The 22,500-nt window shown below is 41.2% G+C and overlaps 3 protein-coding genes and 1 non-coding gene across 6 annotated transcripts in view; 1 reads left to right on the top strand and 3 right to left on the bottom strand.

Moving 5' to 3' along the window:
* Positions 1-62, bottom strand: part of LOC110053572 (uncharacterized) — a 6,100-nt gene extending 6,038 nt beyond the window's left edge. The window contains exon 1 of the mRNA XM_020759817.2: positions 1-62. This exon is cut by the window's left edge and continues 293 nt beyond it. The gene's annotated coding sequence lies outside the window, so the exon portion shown is untranslated.
* Positions 63-3,321: 3,259 nt separating this feature from the next.
* Positions 3,322-13,533, bottom strand: LOC110053578 (uncharacterized). 2 transcript variants are annotated; one of them, XM_020759827.2, is made up of 4 exons: positions 11,307-13,533; positions 8,360-8,626; positions 6,406-7,754; positions 3,322-5,979 (listed from the first exon to the last, which is right to left on the bottom strand). In XM_020759827.2, the coding sequence occupies exons 1-4, from the start codon at positions 13,360-13,362 to the stop codon at positions 4,966-4,968; spliced, it is 4,686 nt and encodes a 1,561-aa protein (XP_020615486.1). In that variant the 5' UTR covers positions 13,363-13,533; the 3' UTR covers positions 3,322-4,965. The 2 variants fall into 2 exon arrangements, with proteins under 2 accessions (XP_020615486.1, XP_020615487.1); XM_020759828.2 differs by lacking the exon at positions 8,360-8,626.
* Positions 13,534-14,912: 1,379 nt separating this feature from the next.
* LOC149118749 (U11 spliceosomal RNA) lies at positions 14,913-15,041 on the bottom strand. Its single transcript, XR_016203244.1, has one exon. It is a non-coding gene; the product is annotated as a U11 spliceosomal RNA (small nuclear RNA).
* A 1,306-nt stretch (positions 15,042-16,347) lies between these two features.
* LOC110053576 (methanethiol oxidase-like) overlaps positions 16,348-22,500 on the top strand; it is a 10,165-nt gene continuing 4,012 nt past the window's right edge. Inside the window, exons 1-8 of one of the 2 annotated variants that reach the window (XM_020759823.2) lie at positions 16,348-16,466; positions 18,453-18,619; positions 19,758-19,828; positions 20,336-20,450; positions 20,747-20,867; positions 21,312-21,494; positions 21,654-21,832; positions 21,980-22,058. In XM_020759823.2, coding sequence (XP_020615482.1) covers positions 16,457-16,466; positions 18,453-18,619; positions 19,758-19,828; positions 20,336-20,450; positions 20,747-20,867; positions 21,312-21,494; positions 21,654-21,832; positions 21,980-22,058 — 925 coding nt within the window. In that variant the 5' untranslated portion in view covers positions 16,348-16,456. The remainder of the gene's footprint in view (positions 16,467-18,452; positions 18,620-19,757; positions 19,829-20,335; positions 20,451-20,746; positions 20,868-21,311; positions 21,495-21,653; positions 21,833-21,979; positions 22,059-22,500) is intronic. The other variant, XM_020759824.2, reaches the window with a different exon arrangement.

Here is a 22,500-nt window from a genome sequence, read left to right as displayed (position 1 = left end):
AGAAAATACGAGATTTCTTCCCTCGTCCCTAATTACCAAGAGCCTGGAACAGGGTAGCAGCATACATGAACAAGATAAGTGCCTTGGTCAATTCTAGCACTGCCCTCCCCCCCCCCCCCCCCCCTTCAGGCAATAGCCAGGCGTTTGCTAGCGGACGAGCAGGCTCAGTTTTGGGTGACACAAGCGCAAGCGGTTCAAATGCGAGCCTGTTCGCAGGCTCAGGGCGTTTGCTCACGGTTTAATCCCGGTTATTGCCCAGGGGGCAGGGTATTTACCTACCTCCGGGACAACCCCAGGAACATTTCACACCCTTATGACCACGTGACATCCCAAATAATGGCTTCCAGGGAACCTGAAGCTAGCCAGCGTGGTTAGATTGGTCAATAAGTCTGATAAATACTACAAGGCAGTTCAGCGTTCGAACAAAACGGCTGGAAATCGAGCCAGACATGCAAGAAAGACGGAAGTAGTGCACTTTTCATCTCGTTATCTACAGCGCTAAGCTATAGCTAAAATGAATATTGCGGGCTCTGAAACTGAGACAAGTACCAATGCACGTGATCTTGGTGTCACTCTCGATAGGTACTTAACGATGTCCACTCATGTTGACAACCTTTGCAAGTATGCATCTTATACCCTTAAAAGTATTGGGACTATTCGACAGTGTCAATCAGTATCAATCAAGTACGGAAAAAATGATACACGCCTATGTAGTTCGTATAGTGTGATCGTCCGGGTGAGTGTAGTTCTGAAAAGAACTGTTGTTGGTGACTGACGTTTCGACAACCTGAGCGGGAGTCATCCTCAGAGTCAAGTGAATAGTGTTTGTCAGTCGATGATGTTATAAGTCTGGTCCGTTGAACGTGATTGGTCAGTATAGCCATGATGGTATTGGCTGAAAGACTCGTGTAAAGTTTGTCATCAGTCATTGGCGGGTTTCGATCCGTCTATTGTTAGTCAAGTAGGTCGGTTTTGGTCCGTGTATTGTTAAGTCGGTCTGTTAGAAGTCCGTTTGTCGGTTTCGTTTCTGTCGTGGATAAGTCGTTTGTAAGGCGCCGGTAGTTGTTGACATCTGTTAAGAGGAGTTTGTTCTAGGTTAGTGTACCAGCTTTCCAGAGTCAGTCGTTGAAAATAGTTTGTACCGTAGGTTAAGCACTGAGCAGAGTCCCAGTCAATGTTGTGGTTTGTCAGTTGATGATGTACAGCAATGTGATTGTTGGCATCACCATTTCTCGTGGCTCGTTTGTGTTCAGTCAGTCTCGTGTTAAGGTTTCTGCCAGTCTCACCAATGTAGGAAGCCTGGCAGTCGGAGCATTTGATCTTGTAAACTGCTCCCTGTCTGTCGTTAGGTTCGTCTCTGTCTTTCACGTTGGTCAGTAAGTGTCGTAACGTAGTTGTAGGTTTGTGGGCTACACGAATGTTGTAGGGCTGTAAGATCCGCGAGATGGTCTCAGAAGTGCCCTTAATGTAAGGTATAGTCACTGTAGTAGCAGGCGTAGGGTTCCTGTTCGTAGCGTCAGCTTCAGTAGGTCGGTAAATGTTTCGTCTAATAAAGTCAGCGTTGTAGTTGTTTTTGTCAAAAACACGTTCAAGGTATCTGTTTTCGTCACGTAGGCTGTCCGGTGTGTCACAAACTAGTTGCGCTCGTCTCGTCAAAGTCTTTATAGTCGTGGCTTTGTGTGAAGTCGGGTTGTAGGATGATTCGTCAAGTAATCTGTCGGTATGCGTCGGTTTTCTGTACACTGTCGTTCGTAGTTCGTTGTTGTCGCGGCTTACCAAACAGTCTAGAAAAGGAAGTTTTCCATTTTCTTCGATCTCTTTAGTAAACTGGATGTCGGCGTTCTGTTCGTTTAGGTGGTCGTGAAAATCGTCAATTTCGTCTTTGTGAACGGCGGTAAAGGTGTCGTCAACGTAGCGTAACCAAAGCGGTATCGTTTGTCGGCAAGTTGCAAGGGCGAGTTCCTCCACGTGTTGCATCACAATTTCTGCGACAACAACAGAAACAGGCGACCCCATTGCTGTTCCATGCAACTGTTTGTAGTGTTCACCGTTGTACTGAAAGTAAGTCGATGTAAGGCAAAGGTTCAGTAAGTCCATGATGTCTTCTGTAGGTAACGGTAGTTTAACAGTAGTTTAACGGTAGTTTAACAGTCACCAACAACAGTTCTTTTCAGAACTACACTCACCCGGACGATCACACTATACGAACTACTGATACTCCTGGGTTCAAACCATTTACTGTGACACGCCTATGTATCATCGAAGTTGGACTATATAATAGTCTCCTGTACGGTCTCCTGATAAACTGAAGAGATCTTCAAACTCCAACATATTCAGAACTCAGCCGCACGATTTATCACAAAAACAAGGAAAATGGAACACATCACTCCAATTCTCCCCAAGTCACACTGGCTGCCTGTGCATAAACGTATCGCCTTTAAGATTCTTCTCATTACCTACAAGGTCTGAAACTGAACGGCCTTGCTCCTAAGTACTTGACCGATTTGCTAGTTTTACATCAACCAAATAGGCGTCTTCGCTCAAACGCCACTGACAACCTGCGACTGTACAGGCCGGTGTATAGGACAGAGAACTATGGTCACGCTTTTTCATCTTGTGCACCCACGCTTACGCTAGTCGTGAGGAGCGCCCCATCCGTTGATATTTTTAGAAATAGACTTAATTTTTTATAAGCATGCCAATCTAGTTCTTTATTTAGTTTTTACATAATAATTAATTATTTTAAGGTTTCACTGGATCTTAAATTATTACTATTTTTGTGAGAGCATTGAGATTTTACTGTAGTGCGGCTAAAAATAATTAATATTAATATTATTATTATTATTAAATTACTATTAATTGCTGTTTTCGTATTGTCGGTATTTCCCTGGAACTTACCACTGATGGGTTCCTGACTGCAACTAGCTTGCAATGGAGGCTTTTGTGGGAGAATAACAAGAGATAAATATCATTTGCATTTGAAAAGACTCCTCTCATAAGCCTCAGTTGCAAGCTATAGTTCCAGTTTTTAAATACCGAGAATACGAAAATGGCCTATTGCACTGCGCCTCCTGCTTAAACCAATTCCTTTTTCTTCCGATCCTTTTATCAGGAAAGATGTATTATTTCGTGTCTCTTAGGACTTCTTTTACATTTATATTCGCACACAATTTCATTCATCTTGGAGTTGATAATAACGTTAAGCGAACGTCGAAACGTCGCAAAAATATTAATTTTTTTAAACAATTAATCAAATGATTTTTAAGGTTCTCAACAATTTTTTCACAATGGCAAACCTCTTCTACGTAAACAAAATAAGTCTTTATATATAGTTCTTTTACTTTTATTTAGTTAAAGCTTGAGAACTAGTTATGCTTACACCGGTACGTCGAGGAACAAGCGAGTCTTCGTAAAAGTACAAACAATTTCCGCTTCTTCTTATCCAATCAGAAATAAAAACGTCTTTTTTCGCGATCAGGCTAAGTCACGTGCCCGTAACGTCACCAAGTAACACTCGTTACAACCTGTAGGCTCAATGATTTGCCGTAGATAGGTTTCATGTCCACCCGACTGCAACATAATATTCACATTTTATTACTTAAAATAAGATGCTATTCGTTTGATTGAAGACGAGTAGAAATCTTAACAATTATGAAAATAAACGCAATAAGCTTCGTACATGTCACTGGAAGTTCAGCTCCACATTAAATAATATCTGTTGCATGTTCTCGGCTTTGTTACAGTTGATGTGAACGATTTTCTTTCGAGAAACCTGTAACCAATAAAATATTGCTATCGCGCCCTATTCAAGAAGGGTCGTGTTTTGACAAAATATAAATAAACCCATGTGTACTCAGAGCTGAAATATTTCAGTAAATCAATTTAGTCAACGGCAAGCAAGCCTAAAATCTCCAATAACACTGGGAAAACCATACTTATGAACAAAGACGCTGCCTTAACTTTCTATTGTTAACGGTCACTTTAAATAAATTATTTGTTTTTTTTTTATATCTATGTATTTAACTATATTAGTTTAAGAAAATTCTCTGGCTAAATCTTGACGTCGCCACATTTATCCGTGCAAAAGTCATCAAGGTATTTTTTGACGTTACAGGTGAACGTGGGAGCAAGCGTCAAATATACACACAACGCGCGCGGTTTTATTTGACACGCGTTTCACGCGTGCGAACCGGCTTTCACGGTTGTTATTTTCAGAGAATGAGCCTTGCTACAACTTTTTCAGTTGATCTAGTCTGTACTTTAAACACAAGGGCAAACCACCAATTGACACCGACTATTGTGAAGCGCCGCCGGTGATATTTCGATAACCTTTCGATATCTATGCTTTTGTTGAATTTTGAATTTCCAAGTCAGCCAATCAAACGGACCAGGTGATATGAAGCTGACAGAAAGATGATTGTAAAAACATTGTTCCAAAGCTTCATTGAATGATGGCCTGTTCAAAGTTTTTAGAACGTGAAAAAAGGGCGAAATATACACTCGAATGAGACAGGAGAAAATAGTTAATGGGTTTCTTGCTCCTTTCATTTTCTCTTTCGAGCATTCAGTTTCTCGCCCGTCTGAACACAACCTGAGAGCCTGGCACGGTTTGTCTCAGTCCAGTGCTATCGTATAAGCAGGATCCCGAACGGGGATTTGTAAGCCTTAGGCTTAAGTTTTTTTTTCTGGAGACAAAGCTTTTGTGTTGTTAAAACTCAGACAAATGTCTATTGTCGTTCTTAGAGGCTCTTAGGCAATACAATGGAGAATCCAAGAAGATTTTTTCTGTGCTTGGTGAACTGGAGTGCTGCATTTCTACAGCCCTTCAGTTGGCATGAAGCCCTTACCCCTTTAGGGACCCTGCATAAGAGCTAAACTATTGAGAACTAAAGACACATAAATACACATATATGTGAATGTCACTTCGTTACGGAAACCTCCTATCAACAGATTAACAGTAACTCGTCACTGATCAAGACCCAGCTGCTGGTAAATCCACGATATAGTCTCTACAGAGGCATCCACAAGAAAATGACACTTCATGTAAGTCTCAATGAATTCGTCCGAGTTACAACTTTTCTGTATTTGATTTCGCGCGATCATTGCCACCGTATGCGCCCGCTCTGTCTCTAGCCAATCACCAATGGCGTTTTCTACGCTGTCATCGTCAAGTTGTTTCGGCCCCCATAGCAACACTTGAAGCATTTGAATGGCTTCTCCAGCAGCTAAACGCTCCTGAGGATGGCGCTGGAGCAGCTGACGGGCGATCGTGCCCAGTCCCTTGGAAAATCGAGACTTGCAAGGGACTGGGGGAAGATCAGTTCGGTCATAACTTTGCTTGACAAGGTTTGGATTGGCAGCGAAAGGATTGGCTCTATGTAGGAACTCATACACCAAGCAGCCAGCTGCAAAAGTGTCACAATCTTCATAGTTTAACACGTCAGCATCTTTAGGTGAATTTACCACTTCCGGTGGAAGGTGCTCCGAATTGCCACCAAGATAACTTGACCCACTCTTGCTTAAAACGAAAGGACTAGGTTGAGTGTTTTTGGGCTGGTGAAGCGCATGCTGGAAATTGGTCACAACCAAGAGCCCGCAGTCTAGCAGGAGAAGGTTTTCAGCTTTCAGGTCGCGATGAACGACGGCTTCTCCGTGCAAATGATTAAGCGCCATTAAAAGCTGAAGGATTAAAAGACAAATCTTTTTCTCGTATGATTCTGGATCGCTTAAATGCTCCTCCTTAGTTCGCTTGAGAAAATCCGCCACCGTTTCACAAGGGATTTGATCTGTGATGCTCACCATTGTTTCGTATGAGTCACAGTCTGGTCGCCCGATTGTGTCTCCAGAAACGTCATCAGTAAAGTACGTCAGAACACGTGAGATGTTCACGTGATACGGCAGAGCCTCACATACATGCATGTCCTGCTTGTAAGGGGTTCGTTTAAACGTGTGAGTTGCAGACGGTATTGGATACTCCACCTGCCATAACAAGGACAAATGATCACATACAGGCAAAAAATGGCGTAAGTACACACTTTTAACTTCAATATTGATTTGTAACACGGTCGTCAGGTTAAGCTCGAGATAGCTAACAGGGTATTGAGAGAAACGTAAGCCTGGAAAATATCACCCTAAAAGGTGGGTACTACGAATATCACCCAACCGTGGAATGGGTTCAACCACTCCCATTATCTTTTACTGTCTCTTTTGTGTTATTTTTAAAACATTTATCGGCTTCTTTCCCCTTCCCAATCTTTAGTTTGAACTTCGCTTAGAGTCAACTCGCAACATCACGAAGGAATATGGGCGGGTAAGAAAGTGGGAGTGGTTGCTATAAATCGAGCCCATTCCACGGTTCGGTGATTTTCGCCGGTAAATCTTATCAGTACATTTCACGCTACTGACCTTGGCAAGCAATTTCTTGTTTCCTTCCCACAACATGGCACATTTGACAGGAAGAAGCACCGCACCAGGACACTCCACGTCCAGTATATCACCACAGATCTCGTAATCTGACCAGCGTGTGTCAGACAAGTCCAGACCGGCATCAGGCAGAAGTTCCTCTCTCCAAGAGTCAATCATCTCCTCCAAAGTCTGCATCTGCAGTTTTAAAATCTTATTGTAACGCTTCTCCAGTACGTTGGCACTCGTCGATAAGCTTCTACTGCGCACAATCACCGGTTTGCGCTTTTCTGGGGTTCTCGTTTCTAAACTGTGCGAGCGTTCTCGCATGGTCGGTCCAGAAGATTTTGCGTTGGGAGGCCTGGAGGGAAGCCTGGGCGGCCGGGATTTAGACTCACTCTTCTCCCCAGAACCGTTAACAAGGGTTGGCGACACGACCCGTACAGGACGCTTTGGAAGCTCTGGTCTGCCTAGCGTGGACGTCTTCGAACTATCGGAATTCTCACACCGAAAGTGGACATGCCGAGAACGGGGAATGACTGGCAGCGGTCCAAGCATCTCTTGCTCGACTCTCGACAGTGCCTCAGCCAGGATTTCAGCGCCCGTCAAATTGGCTAGAGCTGTTTCCACCTTGAGAGTCAGCTCGTCGTTATTGGGCTCAAGATAAGTCGGTTCTTCGTCTTTTTGTCTCGTACCTTCATCTGGTGTCGGCTCACTGTGCTGCAATGGCTTAACAACTTTAGCCACACGAGGCGGTTTCTTGGGCCGTTCCAACGTGTCTCCACCCTTTGATAGAGGGAAGTTCTGATACCCAATTCCAGGCTCTGTCTGCATGATAGGAGAGCTTGTCCTACTGGACCGTCCCTCGACGGGTGATGAATCCCCCGTGACGGGAGGCGTTGGAGACACAGCAGACGCACTATCATTTGGCGATGAAACTGCTGCCGGGGTACCAGCTTCAGCTGCCTCAGTCCGTTGTCCTTCTTTTACACTGTTCTGCTCAGCTTGCAGAGGGGTTACTTCTGACATGGTTCGGCGTCGCACTGCTTCTTTCTGAGCCAAGAAGCCTGGCACGTCTTCATTCACTGCTATAGGTGCACTGATCTCTATAGTCTTGCTGTGCCTGTTTTTCTTTTTGCCTCCAAGTTTTTTCATGGTTGCAAACGCTCTTCTGAGCGTTGATTTTGGGGAAGACGCTTTCGTTGGGTTTGGACTCGGGTTGGAACCATGTGGACCTGAAAACGTCGATGATCGGACTGGCTGCGATTTTGGCTTTGATGGACTGGGACTTGCTGACTTCACTGGTGTCACAGGCTCCGATACAGGCGACTTTGGAGGCGGTGGACTGGAAGCTGGTATATAATAATAAAAAAAGACAAACAACAACAAACAAACCCTTCAAAACTTTTCAGTAGTACCAAAGAAGCTATAGCGCGCACGGCCAACTATTTCGGAATTTGTTTAATGGAGACTATTTTTATGGATTACGTGTCCTCGGATCAGTCATTGAGTTGCAAAGTGTCAACATTTTCCTCGCTCTATCCTTCAGACAGGGAAAAATGACTTGTTTCAGTTGGTATGCCATCTAATAATGAATCATAAATGTTGTAAAGCTTGTGTGTTACCACTATATTTTCTTCAGCCTAAACATCTTGAGAGAGAAAGTGTTAGTAAAACATAGAAATCAACATAAACATATCCTACCCAAAAACACATAACCGTGAGCATATCGTCTTCATTGCAGTAAGTACTTAAAGAGTACTTATCACTGCTGTGAGAAGTACTCTTAAAGAGTACTTATCACTGCTGTGAGAAGACCAAGGCTACAGACACCAGCTAATTCTTGCACCCTCATCTCAAGAGGGCGGTCTGTACATGTTTGCAGTCCCTCCCCCCCTCCACCCTTAGCTTTATTTCTAAACATTGCTATTTAGATGCATATTACTAGCAGGCTTACCAGAAGGGGGAGGTGGTGGGGCACTTCTTTTGGGTTTAATGGGTCCCTCCTGTGTCTCCCCTACTGCAGCAACATTGTCATTGTTGACTGGACTCAAAGGCACACTTTCAGATTGATTCTCTGTGGTCCCTGGATCTGCCGTGCCTTTTGCAGGGGGAGGGGGTGAAGCAGGAGCTACTGCTGCCTGACTAGAGTTCTTGAGCGATGGCAGTCTTGTAAGGGAGGGTGGGTCTGGAGGAGGGGTAGTGGGTAGGGGCGTTATTGAAACTAAAACAAAAAGTAAATCAAATAACAAAATGTTAGTTATAAACTGCACACAAAGCTTCTCTAGGTCTCTTACAAGCCAGTTTAAACTATAAGCAAGACACATATGCTAAAAGAGTCCAGCAAAATAATCTTTAATTAATTAATATTTAATAAAAAATAAATTAATTTTTATTTAACAGTTTACCAGTTTTTTTCCTTGTTGTATTTCCATGTTTTATAAGTGTAAAGTACTTTTCTTATTATTTTATTTTTATTTCAGAAAGTTTTATTTTACCAGATAAGTATAAGTATCATCAAATTGAGTATTTATTAAATTATAAAATCAAAATAATGAATTTCTTACACTTAATTTATATTTATCACATAAAACAACAACAGCAACAACGACAACAAGAGGCTAACAGAAGATGGAGAAGACAAAATGGGTTCCAGGAAGAAAATCAGGAAAATAAGGAGACTGATTCATGATACTGGCAGTTTGTAAGGAAATAATGATGCTAAACTGAAATGTTCAGAAGGGTGGGGATAGTTCAATTTGACAAACCTCTGTGGGGGAAGTATTGATCATTTCTGGAGTAACAACATTTCTCAAAATAAGAAAAGGGAAACAAATACATAAAATAAATTTGCTGTCACCATTTACAAAGATGTTTGTAGTTTCTCAATGGATGTACTTTGAGTGAAGAAAAAAAAGCAGAAAAAAAAGAAACAGATATCTGTGAAGGAGCATACTGCATAAATAATTAAAAACTAAGAACATAACACACGTCTGGAAGAAAAGCCAAAGGTCTGCCATTGGAGATCCATCAATAACATTTCTGCTTAGTTAGGATGTGGTTCAGAAAAATATGTAGTAAAATACTGTAAGTAGGTGAAAGGAAAATAAAAACAAAATCTACACTTCTGATAGAGTCTTGATGTCTAGAGCTATTAAAAACTTCTCCAAGCTTGATTAAACACATTGTCAATGATAGGGAGTGCCACAAAAATGCAGACAAGAATGCTGCATTTGTTATCAGAGTTATCACTTTCTTTCTAGTTCAGCCTGTGTCAAATGAGGTCCAGTATGGCATATCATTAAGTGCAGTAATAAAAAGCTACACAACCAATTGAATGATGACACTTCAAGCTTGTCCTGAAAAATGTATTTATGAATGTTTAATAAGTCACGTCAAGTTATGAATGACATATGTGACACAAAGAAAGCACGTCTAAGTCTCAAAGAAAACATGAAAACTAAGAGTTAAATCACTGCAGTGATTATATGTCACTTTTTTTAAAGGCCGCATGCTTTAAATAACCAAAAAAGTTGATAGATATAGACCACACAGAGTGACCATCAAATCTAAGATAACATCACAAGCTGATTTCGCTGATAAGAGACAAGTAGACTAAAATAAAATTTGCATCAAAATTCAGCACTTCGGGGCCAGTGTACTGTGAAATATAAATACCAGTAGTTTTCTGCATGCAAAAAGATGCAAAATTTTAAATGTATTGCATTAGAAGGTTTTTACAGATAAGATGTTACTAATGCTATTTGACTTTTTAGTAGACAGGTTTAAAATGTTTATACAACAAATTTTATCTGTCAGAGTGACATGATATCAGAGTGCCCACTGCCTGGGGGTTTAAAATGACACTCATTAAGTCATCTAGTTCATTCAATATTGCCTGGATTCTTTGCGCACAAGAATAGTTTTAGTTTTAACTCTGAATGAGTGTATTACAAGGAAATACTTCGCCAAATGTATAAAGTTTACAACTAACAACTTAGAATGTTAAGTTGTTTAAGGCTTTAATAAAAAAAAAAAAAAATGGAATAAAAAGATATTGGCTTATTCATTCTAAATAATTTAAGAGAACAATAACAATGACTCTTGCCTCAGCTTGATAAGTTTTGTAACCTATCAATTTTCAAGAAATCATTGTTAAAAAGAAACACAGACACAGCACACATGAAGTTTTAAACTCAAGGATGTCATAAAAATATACATAGGAACCTCAGTTACATGTACTGGGTTCAGGAAAAGATTATTATTCTACAACTATGTCACAAATGCCTCCTGTGGACATGTGTTACTATCTAGTCTGCTTAGAATGCTAAGCCTGGCCTTAGGACTTAGTGTTTTTATCCTTTGCTATTTTTAATTTAAAGACATGAGATCTCTGCAATTTTTGATGTTTTGCAACTTTCATAGGAAGACCTGCTGGACATTTTTGTAATAAATTATTTGTAGAACAAAGTTTGTCTTACATATTTTGTCATCCCAGTTCACATACTCATATAGTGGAATCCTGATTTTTTTTAACTTCCAAGGGAAACAAAAATTGGTTTGAAACCTTGGTAGTTCAAGAAATTGGGGATAAAATTTAAGTGTTCCACTGAGGAGAGGAAAATGACTTTTGGTTCAGGTTATCTGGAGGTTAGAAAAATCAAGGGTTTGAGAAACTGGGATTCCACTGTACATGTACAGTACGTATTTCACTACAGATGACAAAAATCTTCAAGCATGTGGATGAGGATGTTCTTTTCTTACTTGAATGTAAATAATTTTAAAGAAATTAGACAGCCAACTTCTGTGAAGTGATTGACTACTACCAATAACTATTGTTGTTGAAAAATCAACCCTACATAGGCAGTGAACATCACATCCATTCAAATCACAGTACAACTTACCAACTGGAGGGGTTGCTACCTTCTGCTCTTTAGAGTCAACCTTAACAGGCATATCATTGAGAATTCTTGACGTGCGAGGTGCTGGTTTAGGTAAGGTACCAAACTGCGATGGTACTCTAGAACGTGGCCTTGGTGCTGGCGCCCTTCGTACAGCAGGGCTGTTATCTGTAACATTGCTAGAAGATTGTTTGAGTGACGGACTTGAGGCAGCTCTCACCTTAGCAGCCGATACCACATCTATCTTGTCATTTGCCAGGTCTTGATCTGGAATTCCCTTTGTTTCCTCCGAGGGTTCCAGGTATACATGGTTCAATACTTCTGCCCTATCGTTCCTTAGATCCTTCTCTTTGGGGGGAAGTGGAGGTGCATCATTTTGATCCTCCATAGTTGGAACGGACACACCAGAGCTAATATCCACCACTCTATATGGTTTCGTGAAAGGTTTCAATGTGGTATTCACGTAAGCAGGAGTTTCGCCTGTTGTGACAGACTGGGCAGTACGGAAGGTGAGCGCCTCAGAATGAGGTTTGTTATCAGTGGTGTTAAATTTTCTAGCTGCTTTTTCCGTGAGCATAGATTCGCTGCTGTTTTCGTGAAAATCAGACGTACTACAACTGTCCCAAGTACTACTCCCCCAAGAGCTGTTTGATGTTCCGCTGGACTCAATATTAAAGTCACAGTGGTTTGTTTTACTAGAAGCAACTGACTTGCCTGCTAAACTGACCTCGTCAGGTTTTAATACATGGGTAGAGACATCATTGCCATTGCCTGAGGCACTGTGAGATGAATCACTTCTGGTGGACTTGCGAGTATTTTCATAGCCCGAATCGTGGCTACTAGAAACTGTGCTTTCACTACTCGAGCTGGACGGTCTGTTTACGTAAAAAGGCTCAGCACTAGAAGATTTTAAACTCGTAATCTTGTTATGATTATCATTCAATTTGTCACAGTCGCCAGATTCTTGAGTAGTGAGCTTATTTGTGTCGCCCATATCGTTTGTAATCACGCACAAAGGATTGCTAAATTCTAATACACCTGAAGAATTTTCTTCGTCGGTTTGAGAGTCACATGCATTGATCGCTCGATTGTCACTGCTCGCTTTTTCTCGTAAATCTAAATTGACTTCGAAGTTTGGTTCCAAAACATCTGTCTCGTGAGGTTCATTATGCAAAGATTCGGTGCCAAACAAAGCTATATTGCTTTTCATCGGGACATATTCCTCGACATCACTTTCATCTCCATCCACATTTTTACACGGTGAAACCTCTGCTTCGGTTTGAACTGAATCCACAACGACCGAGTCATTCGATGAAGAGACTCGGTCGGTGTCGTTCACATCTGGACGTTCCATATCATTGCTCGGATCTTCGACTTCTATGGCGTCCTTTCCGTGAGCTACTGCCTCGCAGACTGCTTCGATATTAAGTTTGTTTGTCTCCTCCGATTCCTTATCGTGATCTAATATTGAAAGCAAAGGGTCTTCGGAATTTTTTTTTCTAGAGTTTGCGTTACTCTGTGGTCCACTGTGGGAATTCCCAAGAGTATCTTCCAGAGGTATGGTACCATTCACCACATCCGCCGATGATTCTTTGGAGCTTTCATCGCGGCTTTTCACACTAAAACCAAATTCTACCGCTCGAGAAGTCGGCCTCGGTCTCGGCCTAGGTACTGGTTTGGGTTTATTAGCGACAGAACGTTTAGAATCCTGTGCTTTTTTACCAGCTTCATTCACGGCACTGCGATCTTTGGTGTCCTCAATGGTCGTGCAAGGTGCGATGGTTTTAATGTCATTCACACCATTTCCTAAGCCATTCTCCTCATTTACTTGTTCCTGTTTAAATAAATTATTCGCCTTTTCAACATTCGAAGCTTTAAAATTTTGATTTCTTTGGCTTCGAGGAAGAGTTGTCGCTCGTTTGAGTTTGTAGTTCGCGGTAGCGCTGCCGGCTTCTTCATGTGTGTTGGCAGCGTTTTGATGTTTTTCTCGTGATTGAAAACAGTTCGCACATTTTCCTTTTCTCCAAAGTTGTTCCACAAAATTATCACAGCTAGACATCGTTACATAGATTTTCTACGAAGTTCCACCATTCTTGAACCAATTTTTTTTGCGTAGGAAACGCAGTTTAAATATCAGAAAGGCGACATAAATATACCAAACACCCACCGTACCGACACATATGACAGCAGGCAAACACAAAGGACGTTCACAGGACGAGGGATAAAAAGACTGGGATCCAAGAGGGAGGGTCCATTTCCGGTAAAAACAATCGCAAAAGGAAACATATTTCAGTTTCGCAAATGATCATCCAATAAGATGTCTAAGTAAGTGGGCAGCGCTTTTGTTTATCAATATATTCTACACACCCAATGCGCAAAACAAACTTTCTATCATCAAAGCTATAAAGTTGCCGGTTGGTATGAGCTCCACGTGTAAACAATTTATTTCCGCTTTATATTATTCTAAAACGGAAGAGGTTAAAAAGCGACAACTTCAGCGCCTTCATGAAATTTTGGACCTGGCATTTGTCAGATGCCATATCCATGTCTACTAGATGCCTTTGGCTTAGCGACGATACAAAATTGTTCTTTTCTTATTGCAGACTGAAAATGTACCTGATATTTACGATATTGTATTTCTTCCGATGTTGAAAAATATCCTTACGTGTAAAGAAGAAGAAAGACAAGGCGCTGCTCTCCTAGTATCGTAGGATCATGAACAAAGGGTTTTTTTGAAAAAATTCTAGACTTTTTCCGGAGGATAAATCAATTTAGTAACCCCCTACTAACCTGATGGACAGTTCCGGATTTTTGCTGCATTGCAAATTTTTTTTAAAATTTTTTCAAAAAAACATCCAAGGTCAAAGTGGGCGAACTGACATAGAATTGAAAGAATGTGAAGTTCGGGCAAACTAGAAAAATGAATTAACCATCTCAAAAGTAATTGGTTGGGAAATCCATACACAGTCGCAGGAGGATAAGAGGTAAGGGATGTGGTGGGATTTCCAGCCTTGACCTATGGAAGACAAAAGCTTATTTCCTAACTTTCAGTTTTACCATGTATACATCCTGTTGAAAGTAATGAAACGTATCTGCTTTGTTCCAGACTTCATGCGAGGTTAATCCACTGTGTACATTAGACTTAAAAAACCCTATCAAGATTATAAGACGAAATGAACACACCAGTACCGGTCCATCACGACAAATACAACTCTCTATTTCACACTGAACATTTTTACTTTTGTTAGTTTTACATGAAGCAGAATTCTACTTCGACTTGCTCAAAGCTCCATTACAGATTCACTTAACTTTCTCCTGTTAAGACTGCAACTAACTCGTTTCTCGAGTGTGGCGCGAAGAAAAACTCGTGAAAAGTGGAGCCCGCGCGAGGCATTTTTTTTTTTTATCACGCGTTTTTTCCGTCACGCCAAGCGCTCTGGTCACCGTCGCCCACGACCGGTTAAGACTGCTTGTCTCCCGGTGGGATATGAACTGATGGAGAGCAAGAAATGTGATGTTGTATGCCGTTAAATTACCTTCCTATCCGCCATTCCTTCTGAGTGATTTTCTTCTCACAGTTGTACACTTTCCATTTCTTCATGCTATGTTTCGGGCGTCGGTGCTAAGCGGCTACCAACTGCCACGAGGGTCCAAAGATTATGCCTCCGAAATCTCTGGATTGCGATTCCGCGCGAGCCCGTAAGGTCTCACGTGCCAGTGATGGCAAAGGCCCTTTTTCAAAACGCGTGACATCTGCAGTTTAAAAGAAAAGGATTCTGTGCTGTCATTGTGGGACATAATTTTTTATTGCGCATGCGTAATATTGTATAAAAGTCAAGAGCATCAATCTCTCGAATCTTTGCTTTCCGGTTGGTTACGTCTCTCGAACTTTTTATCATTCGCCGTCATAATTTCTAGCTGTTTTATCTTTTTTGCCAAGACGAGAGCAAGGATTTTTATTATTGGTGAAACCAAGTTTTGGCTTATGACAAGGAGAGAAGGTAAACAGCTTGTACAACTTAGCTGATTGCCACAATGATTTACCATGTAAAGTTTTTACAGTCACTAAGAACACATTTTTAATGCCGTTCACGGTAACTTTGGTCACTTTCAGGTCATTCAGACTGTAATGACAATTGGTCGCACTTAGCATTTCTTGAGGTTTTTCTTAATCAAGAACCTTAAGTCTAGCATTAATGAGGGGATCAAAGTTTCTAGAGACTTCGATCTTTTCTTCGGTTGATTACACCATGTTATGTCATTGCTTTTTTATACGGTACTCCTGATCAGTCTTGATGCATAAGCTGTGCACTTGTTTTGATCTAATAGATCGTTTTTGATATATTAAAATTCAGCTTGGCGGTGAGGCTTAGAGGACACAAACAAAGGAAATTGAATGGCAATGTTTATTTAATTGTTTTGTTTGTGTCCTCTAGGCTTCACTATCAAGCTGAATTTTAATATTCGAAAGTAGCCTATTACGCGGCTATGACTCTGAAATAGAGCCAAAATATTGTGAGTATTTTCCAATAACATAACAATCCTTGGTCTCGTCTTGTTTATTTTTATTTTCCCACATTACATTTGTCATAATGTCTTTCGCTGTTGTTTGTATTATTGTTGTTGTTAATTGTTGCACGCTAAGGACGTTCGAGTGAAGCCTGGAATCGACCGTACAGCCTGGAAAAAGGAGCTACGCGAAAATATCACATTCGACTACTTCAACTAATTGACGATATTTCCGCTGTATTTCTTTTCGTGAGGTTAGAAAATGGGCCGAAGAAAGGTCCTTTCAATGACCTGACCAGATACCTTCGAAGAACCTGCGATCTCCGAGGCGTTGTTACGTTTAAGAACACCTGCTCGTAGTGCAGGTTAAGAGATACCGAATTAATTGTGGCAAAATTGGAGATCGTGGGCATTCTATAAATGACTGGATTAGATCTGACTTAAAAACGCAAACGCCCCGTGTCAATGATCTGAGATCGTATGATCAGTGTTTTGTTTTCGTTTCCGATATATTGTGCTATGATGTGCACTTGAGCCCAGTGCCTTTTCTGCACGCGATTACCGTATTAGGTTTTGTTCGAGTGAGTGATTCAGCAGTATTTCTGTTACCCAAGTTCATCAGACGGACCGATTGCGGAAGCACTATGAGTGAAGGTAACTGTACGACTAAATATTTAGTTCAACCTTATTTATCGTTTGTTTACTAATATTGTAATAATAGTCTGTGTAGTTGTCACGATCGAGTAGGAATTCTCTCCCGTTCTCTGAATACGATTCACTCAAAGCTCCGCGTGGAGCCGTAGCGGACTACAAATGCTTTAGATAACAGAATATTATACTTGTACTGCCCTTTAAATTCGGTTAGCATTGTTACAGTCGATCCAACTATTTACCATCTTTTGCTAGGTCTGAATGTAGTGTTAACTTCGTTGCCTATTTCCACAGAAATTGATCTTTTTAGTTTGGGTTCAGGGTTCTTTATAATTTTAATCGCCAAATGTAGCAACAGATGAAGTTGAATGTAGATGAACTGTCTGGTTTTGTAACCTTAGGCTGCAAGTCAGCGCTTCCGTTTGCACAAATAGAACAGTTTTAATCAGTAATTATAAAACTACAGGGTAACAGCCATTTTTCCGAAGGGAAAACGATCGAAGTGTGCGGGTTTCGTGACTGATGGAGACACCGTTAGTTTGTTTCCTTTCTTTGTGCTTTTTTTTTTTTTTTGGCATCTCAGTTGGTGACTACACAATCGACATGTCAGAATCAAAGCTAAGTGTTCACGGCTTTTCGACTTTCACAGTAATATCTCAACAACAACAGCTAAAAAAGAACACACAAAAAAACGAACACATAGACGGAAAACTAGTAACAATACAGTCGTAGTTAACACAGATACAGTCACTGTCAACGATTGTTTAGATTGGCTCAGGAAATTTGGTTTTGGTTTTGAAATCCGGGATCGTGCGTTACAAACCAGCCGCAAAAATATGGGTCAGGGTCGTTTAACAAGCGCGTGTTTTCAACACGCAATATTGGGTTTCTTCATGATAAGATAGAGGTTTTGTCTCTAAACGTAAACCTGGATAGCGTGAAGGAATTCAATGCAAACGTTACGGGCGTCAAACTGACAAGGTAATTTATTCCTCGTGCGTAATTAAGTGGTTTTGTCTGCTTGCTTTGAACGAATCGAAGTCAACAAAGTAACGTACTTCCGTCAGACTTTAGGCTGAATTTTTGCTGTAGCATCCTGCACTCAGAGCTTTTCTCACTATACTGTCTTTCAAGTTTGTATGCTTCGTACCGAGAAAAGTTGTAGAGAAAAGACCTCTCTTTATAATTTCTTTTTCCTCCCCATTGTCGTAAAAGAGATTAAAGAGGCTCTGCTCGCAGTGTCGAGTGGACCCGGAGTTTTTCACTCGGCTTTGAGAACAAGCCTGATCTTACATTCACAGACGTGAGACGAGGGATAATAAGACATAGAGCTATAGAGCCCACTTTCATTTTGGGCGCTGTAAACCCCGCTTGTGTTGGGTCGAAGACCGAAGACGTGACAGCTTTGGTGGCCGAATTCGGGCCTTGTACTGACTTGTGCCCTAAGCCATTCCTGACGATCACGTGAAAGCAGATAGCCATGTCACGACCAGCTTTAGATATAAATCGACAATTTTCAATTTTACAAACATGTTTCGGCAGAAGCTTCTGCCTTCTTCTGTGCAAATGTTATAGAAGATGTAAATTGAATGTAGTTATTTAGATAAAGAAAAAATGTGTGCGGATTACAAAGAAACTGATAGGCTATAATGAACTTGTTGAAGTTGTTGATTAATTTTTAGGGAAGGGTTTTCCCACGGGATGTGAAAAGCGTTTTTATCTTTATTTGAGCTGAAATGCAGAGCCGGCTAGATCAGTAACATGAAAGCAATCGCTGGAACTTGAGGTCAGAGTCGCGGCAATGCACAGAATTCTGCAGATGTGCGTGTTCTTGTGATCGCACGGGTAGTTTCACCGATATAGCAGACACTGCAGCCTGCACGAGAAACTTTATACACGACGCCTGAACGAAGCCAACTAGGGATAGGACCTATCACACTTAATAGTGAGCATATTTAAATGAAGAGAAGACTAATACTCATTTTCCAGTAGATCCGTGCAAATGTGGTCCGGGGTATGCCACCCCTTTGGACGCCATGAAAGGTCCCAGGGAGAAATTGTTGTATTTGCCATGTATCCGTAGTAACACGGAGATAGAAAAGCCTGACTACCTTGCCACCGTTGATGTCGATCCAGAATCTCCTTCTTACGGCCAGGTAAGAAGTAAAGCTCAGCACTAAGGAAAGAGGGGAATAGGGAGGGGGAGGGGAGGAGAGGAGAAGGGGAAGGGGGAGGGGATGAGGGAAGGAGAAGGGGTGAGGGGCGGGGGAGAAGTGGAGGAGAGGAATAAACTTCAAAGTATGTCGAAATATGATAACATTACCATCAGTTCTTAAAGTCTCGTTGGTGCTTCGAAACTAGTGATACCTTTTCATCGATGATTTTATTTTATGTTCTGCAAAAGGGTAGTAAGTATAGGTGATCGCATGAATTCGAGTGCAATTAAGGATTTACACAACCAGTGATATTTGAAAATTCTCTCAAAATTGCACGAGTCTTTAGGCGAGTGCAATTTGAAAGAATTTTCAAATATCACGAGTAGTGTAAGTCCTTAATTGCTTGAGCTTTTATACGATTACTCATTTATTATATGACTGAGAAAATTGCAAACACGCGCGAGTTAATTTGCACTGCAGTGCAAATTAAGAATTAACTTTAAATTGGCCTGCTCTCAGCCAATCACAATGCAGTAATTTTCTCAGTCACAGCAAATAATTGGCTAGGCATCAACGCAGAACAGCGGTGTTTGCCATCAACTTTAACTGAAACCAAAAAGAACTAAAGTGGTTAATCGCACCTGAACCTTAATGATTAAGTGACAATGAGCAAGGCTTATAGAGAAGCAACTGCAAAACAATAAATAGATATTTGACTGTCAAACATGTCTGAATTTAATTATGATGCAAGACTTGCACTGATGAAATGTTGCAATTTTCCTCTATACCCGAACAAGGCTGATATTTGGTTTGCTTAATTTTTCGAGTTTATATCCTCAATCGACTTGATGAATCTCTTATCCAACGTACAAGGGTAGAATCATTGTTGACAGTTGCTTGCTACCTTTTCTAATGTTTTCTCATAATTTTACTTGTAATTATTTTCTGATATAAACTGATATACTTGTAGAATAAAATGAGGGCAGAATGATGTGTTATCGCCGTTGTGTTTCATACAAAAGCAATTCAGTGCCAAGAAGCCTGAAAAAAATCCCAAATGTTTGAACCTTCAACGGGACTGAACCATGATGAGGAACCGTCTTTTCATCATTCAATTAATTTCTGACGTTATCAACAGGTCATTCATCGCCTGGCGGTTCCTCATTTGGGAGATGAGTTACATCACAGTGGCTGGAACGCCTGCAGTAGGTCAGTGGAAAAGCCTCACAGCATTACGTACCGCTGACCACATTCCACGAGGGGTTCAATGTAGTTTTTCCATCCGTATGAATAGGGGGTGGCCCCTTGGGGTAATGTTATGTCGCGGCTTTGCCTTGTTTTTAGACCAGTTTTTCACCTTTTAGTCTATTCAATTTGTTTTGCTCTGCGATTTGATTGCCTTCATTCTTAGCCAGTGTCGTGTTTGTCATGCCTTCCCTATATCATCCTGTATATTATCTACAACCGATGTAAACATTAGTGAGCGCGAGAAAAGTTCCTTTAGAAGCTCTCCAATGATTGGTAGAGGCTTAGAGAACGTAATTCACTGGAAGACTGCTACAAGTCTTCCATGAGACTCTGAGAAACTAAGAAACTGAGAAACTGTTTAATGAAATAAATAACTAACGATATCCATCTCAAGCATTCACATGAAACCAGCCCAGGCTGATGCTAACCGTTTTTATTTTCATTTTTGCAAATCTCTATTTCTTTCAGCTGCCATGGCGATCCTAATCAGAAAAGAAACCGCCTGATAATGCCGTCACTTAGTTCCAGCAGGATTTACATCTTTGACGTAGAAACTGATCCAAAGGCACCACGCATACACAAGGTATGAATAACCGCTTTCATCAGACAACCCGCGGCCCAATAAAATCTGTTCGGATAACCTGGGTGGCCTTAAAATTGGAGTTCTTAAAAAAGAAAACCATCTGACTGAACTTTTCGTGGGGGCCGGAAACGATAGCGGAAATCGGTCAAATCTGAGGTTGTTTTAAGGGAGAGGGGGGATTTTCAGAAATGTTTTTTGACTGCATTGCTCATTTAGAAAAGTTTTTCAATAGCTTTTTAAGAGTAATGTACACTAATGATCTAACGAGACATTCAATCCTTGTTTATCATTTATAGATTGTTGAACCAGAAGAGGTCACCAAGAAGACAGCTCTGGGCTACCTTCATACAACGCACTGCCTGGGAAGTGGAGAGGTCATGATCAGTGCCATGGGAACACCGGAAGGAAATGAGGAAGGTACATGACGATCTAGCCTCGATTACCAACCGCTGTTCGAAAAAGGAACCTGCGCTCCTTCCCCGACCTTACTCACTCTTCTCTCTTAGGGAGGAATGTAGACCGGACTCGAGTGAGTGGCGGAAATCGAGCTTAGTGACGATCTACATTATAAATTCGCATTTCTACTCAAACGCTTGGACAACCTTAGAACCATTTTTAATTCAGCCTTGCAACTTCCATGACACAGGCAGACCAAGGAGGAATCTTGAGGGAAATGAAAAGAAGTTTTTTTTTACTTGTCTTGCTCTAAAATGTGTCCAAGGCCCGCCCCTCAGGGAGCTGTGCTGTGGCCCGCTTCCATGTACTATTTTACGCTTTCCAGCCCTGTCGACCTATCATCTTAACATTTAATTAACATTACAGTTGAATTAAGTTACGATTCTCCGCTTTTCCACACGTCAGGAGGTTTCGTTATCCTCGATGGCAAGACCTTTGACGTCAAAGGACGCTGGGAAGGTGAAAACAAATCAGCACCAATGGGGTATGACTTTTGGTATCAGCCTAGACACAATGTGATGATAAGTTCTGAGTGGGGAGCGCCTAGCGCTTTTACCAAAGGATTTAAGGTGGAGGACGTGGCTGCTGGTAAGTGGCATTTTGCAGACACAAAACTACATAATATGTGAATTAGCTCTTGGCATTTCGATGTTGTTTTGAGAATACTGAAATTAAGTTGAGAAAAATAACTTCTCCTTTCGTTCCTACGTCAGTTTGTAATAGTCTTGTCCTTTTACTCGTTACCAGGCAAATACGGATCTCGCTTGCATGTGTGGGACTGGACCTCACGAACCATTCAACAGACAATAGACTTAGGAGCTGGTACCGTTCCCCTGGAGATAAGATTCCTGCACGACCCCGATCAGACGCAGGGATTTGTGGGATGTGCGTTGAGCAGCACGGTGGTACGATTCTTCAAAAATGAGGTGAGTTGGCACGGGTCGTGTCGGGTCGGGTCGGGTCAGCTAATGGCAACGTAAGGTAAACCTAGAAGTAAAGCGATGCTGCTGAAAGCTGTCAGGGATGTCCCGTTTGTCTTATATCCTAATATATATTTAATTAACTTGTTAAAGGAAAAAACTTGGAGTGCTGAGACTGTGATTAAAATTCCAAATAAGAAAGTGGAAGGCTGGGCTCTACCGGAAATGCCAGGTGGGTCAGTACATAGGCTATCTTGGTCAACACAATACTTTCATTTGCTTTGCTATCCGTGGATAACTGTAGGTTTACACACCTTACAGATCTTAATGTCTCGGATAAATCTTCGTGCATTGTTCGGTGTTCTAAAAAAGAACGTTCGTAGCGAAAGTGACTAGCAGGGACAAAGGCGGTTTTAAACACACCTTCTTTTGCCGTATTTCAATACCTTTTGGCGGCGATAATGGAATACAGTGAGAGAATGAGCCAAATCATCAAAAACCTAGACATATAACCTTGAACAGTCAACAAAGTAAAAGTGTACACATTTTCAAAATGAATTTGTCCTCATTACACTGTTCAGCTTGTGAAACGTAAAAATTGTATACGATAAAATCGAGATTATGAAATTCATATCTTCACGCGACCCTGTAATTTTTATTTATCATTGAAGTTG

The sequence above is a fragment of the Orbicella faveolata genome, unplaced genomic scaffold, assembly GCF_042242905.1.
Source record: "Orbicella faveolata isolate gen_17 unplaced genomic scaffold, um_ofav_v1 contig_1, whole genome shotgun sequence".
Lineage (NCBI taxonomy): Eukaryota > Metazoa > Cnidaria > Anthozoa > Scleractinia > Merulinidae > Orbicella > Orbicella faveolata.
This window is presented reverse-complemented; position numbering and strand designations above follow the sequence as displayed.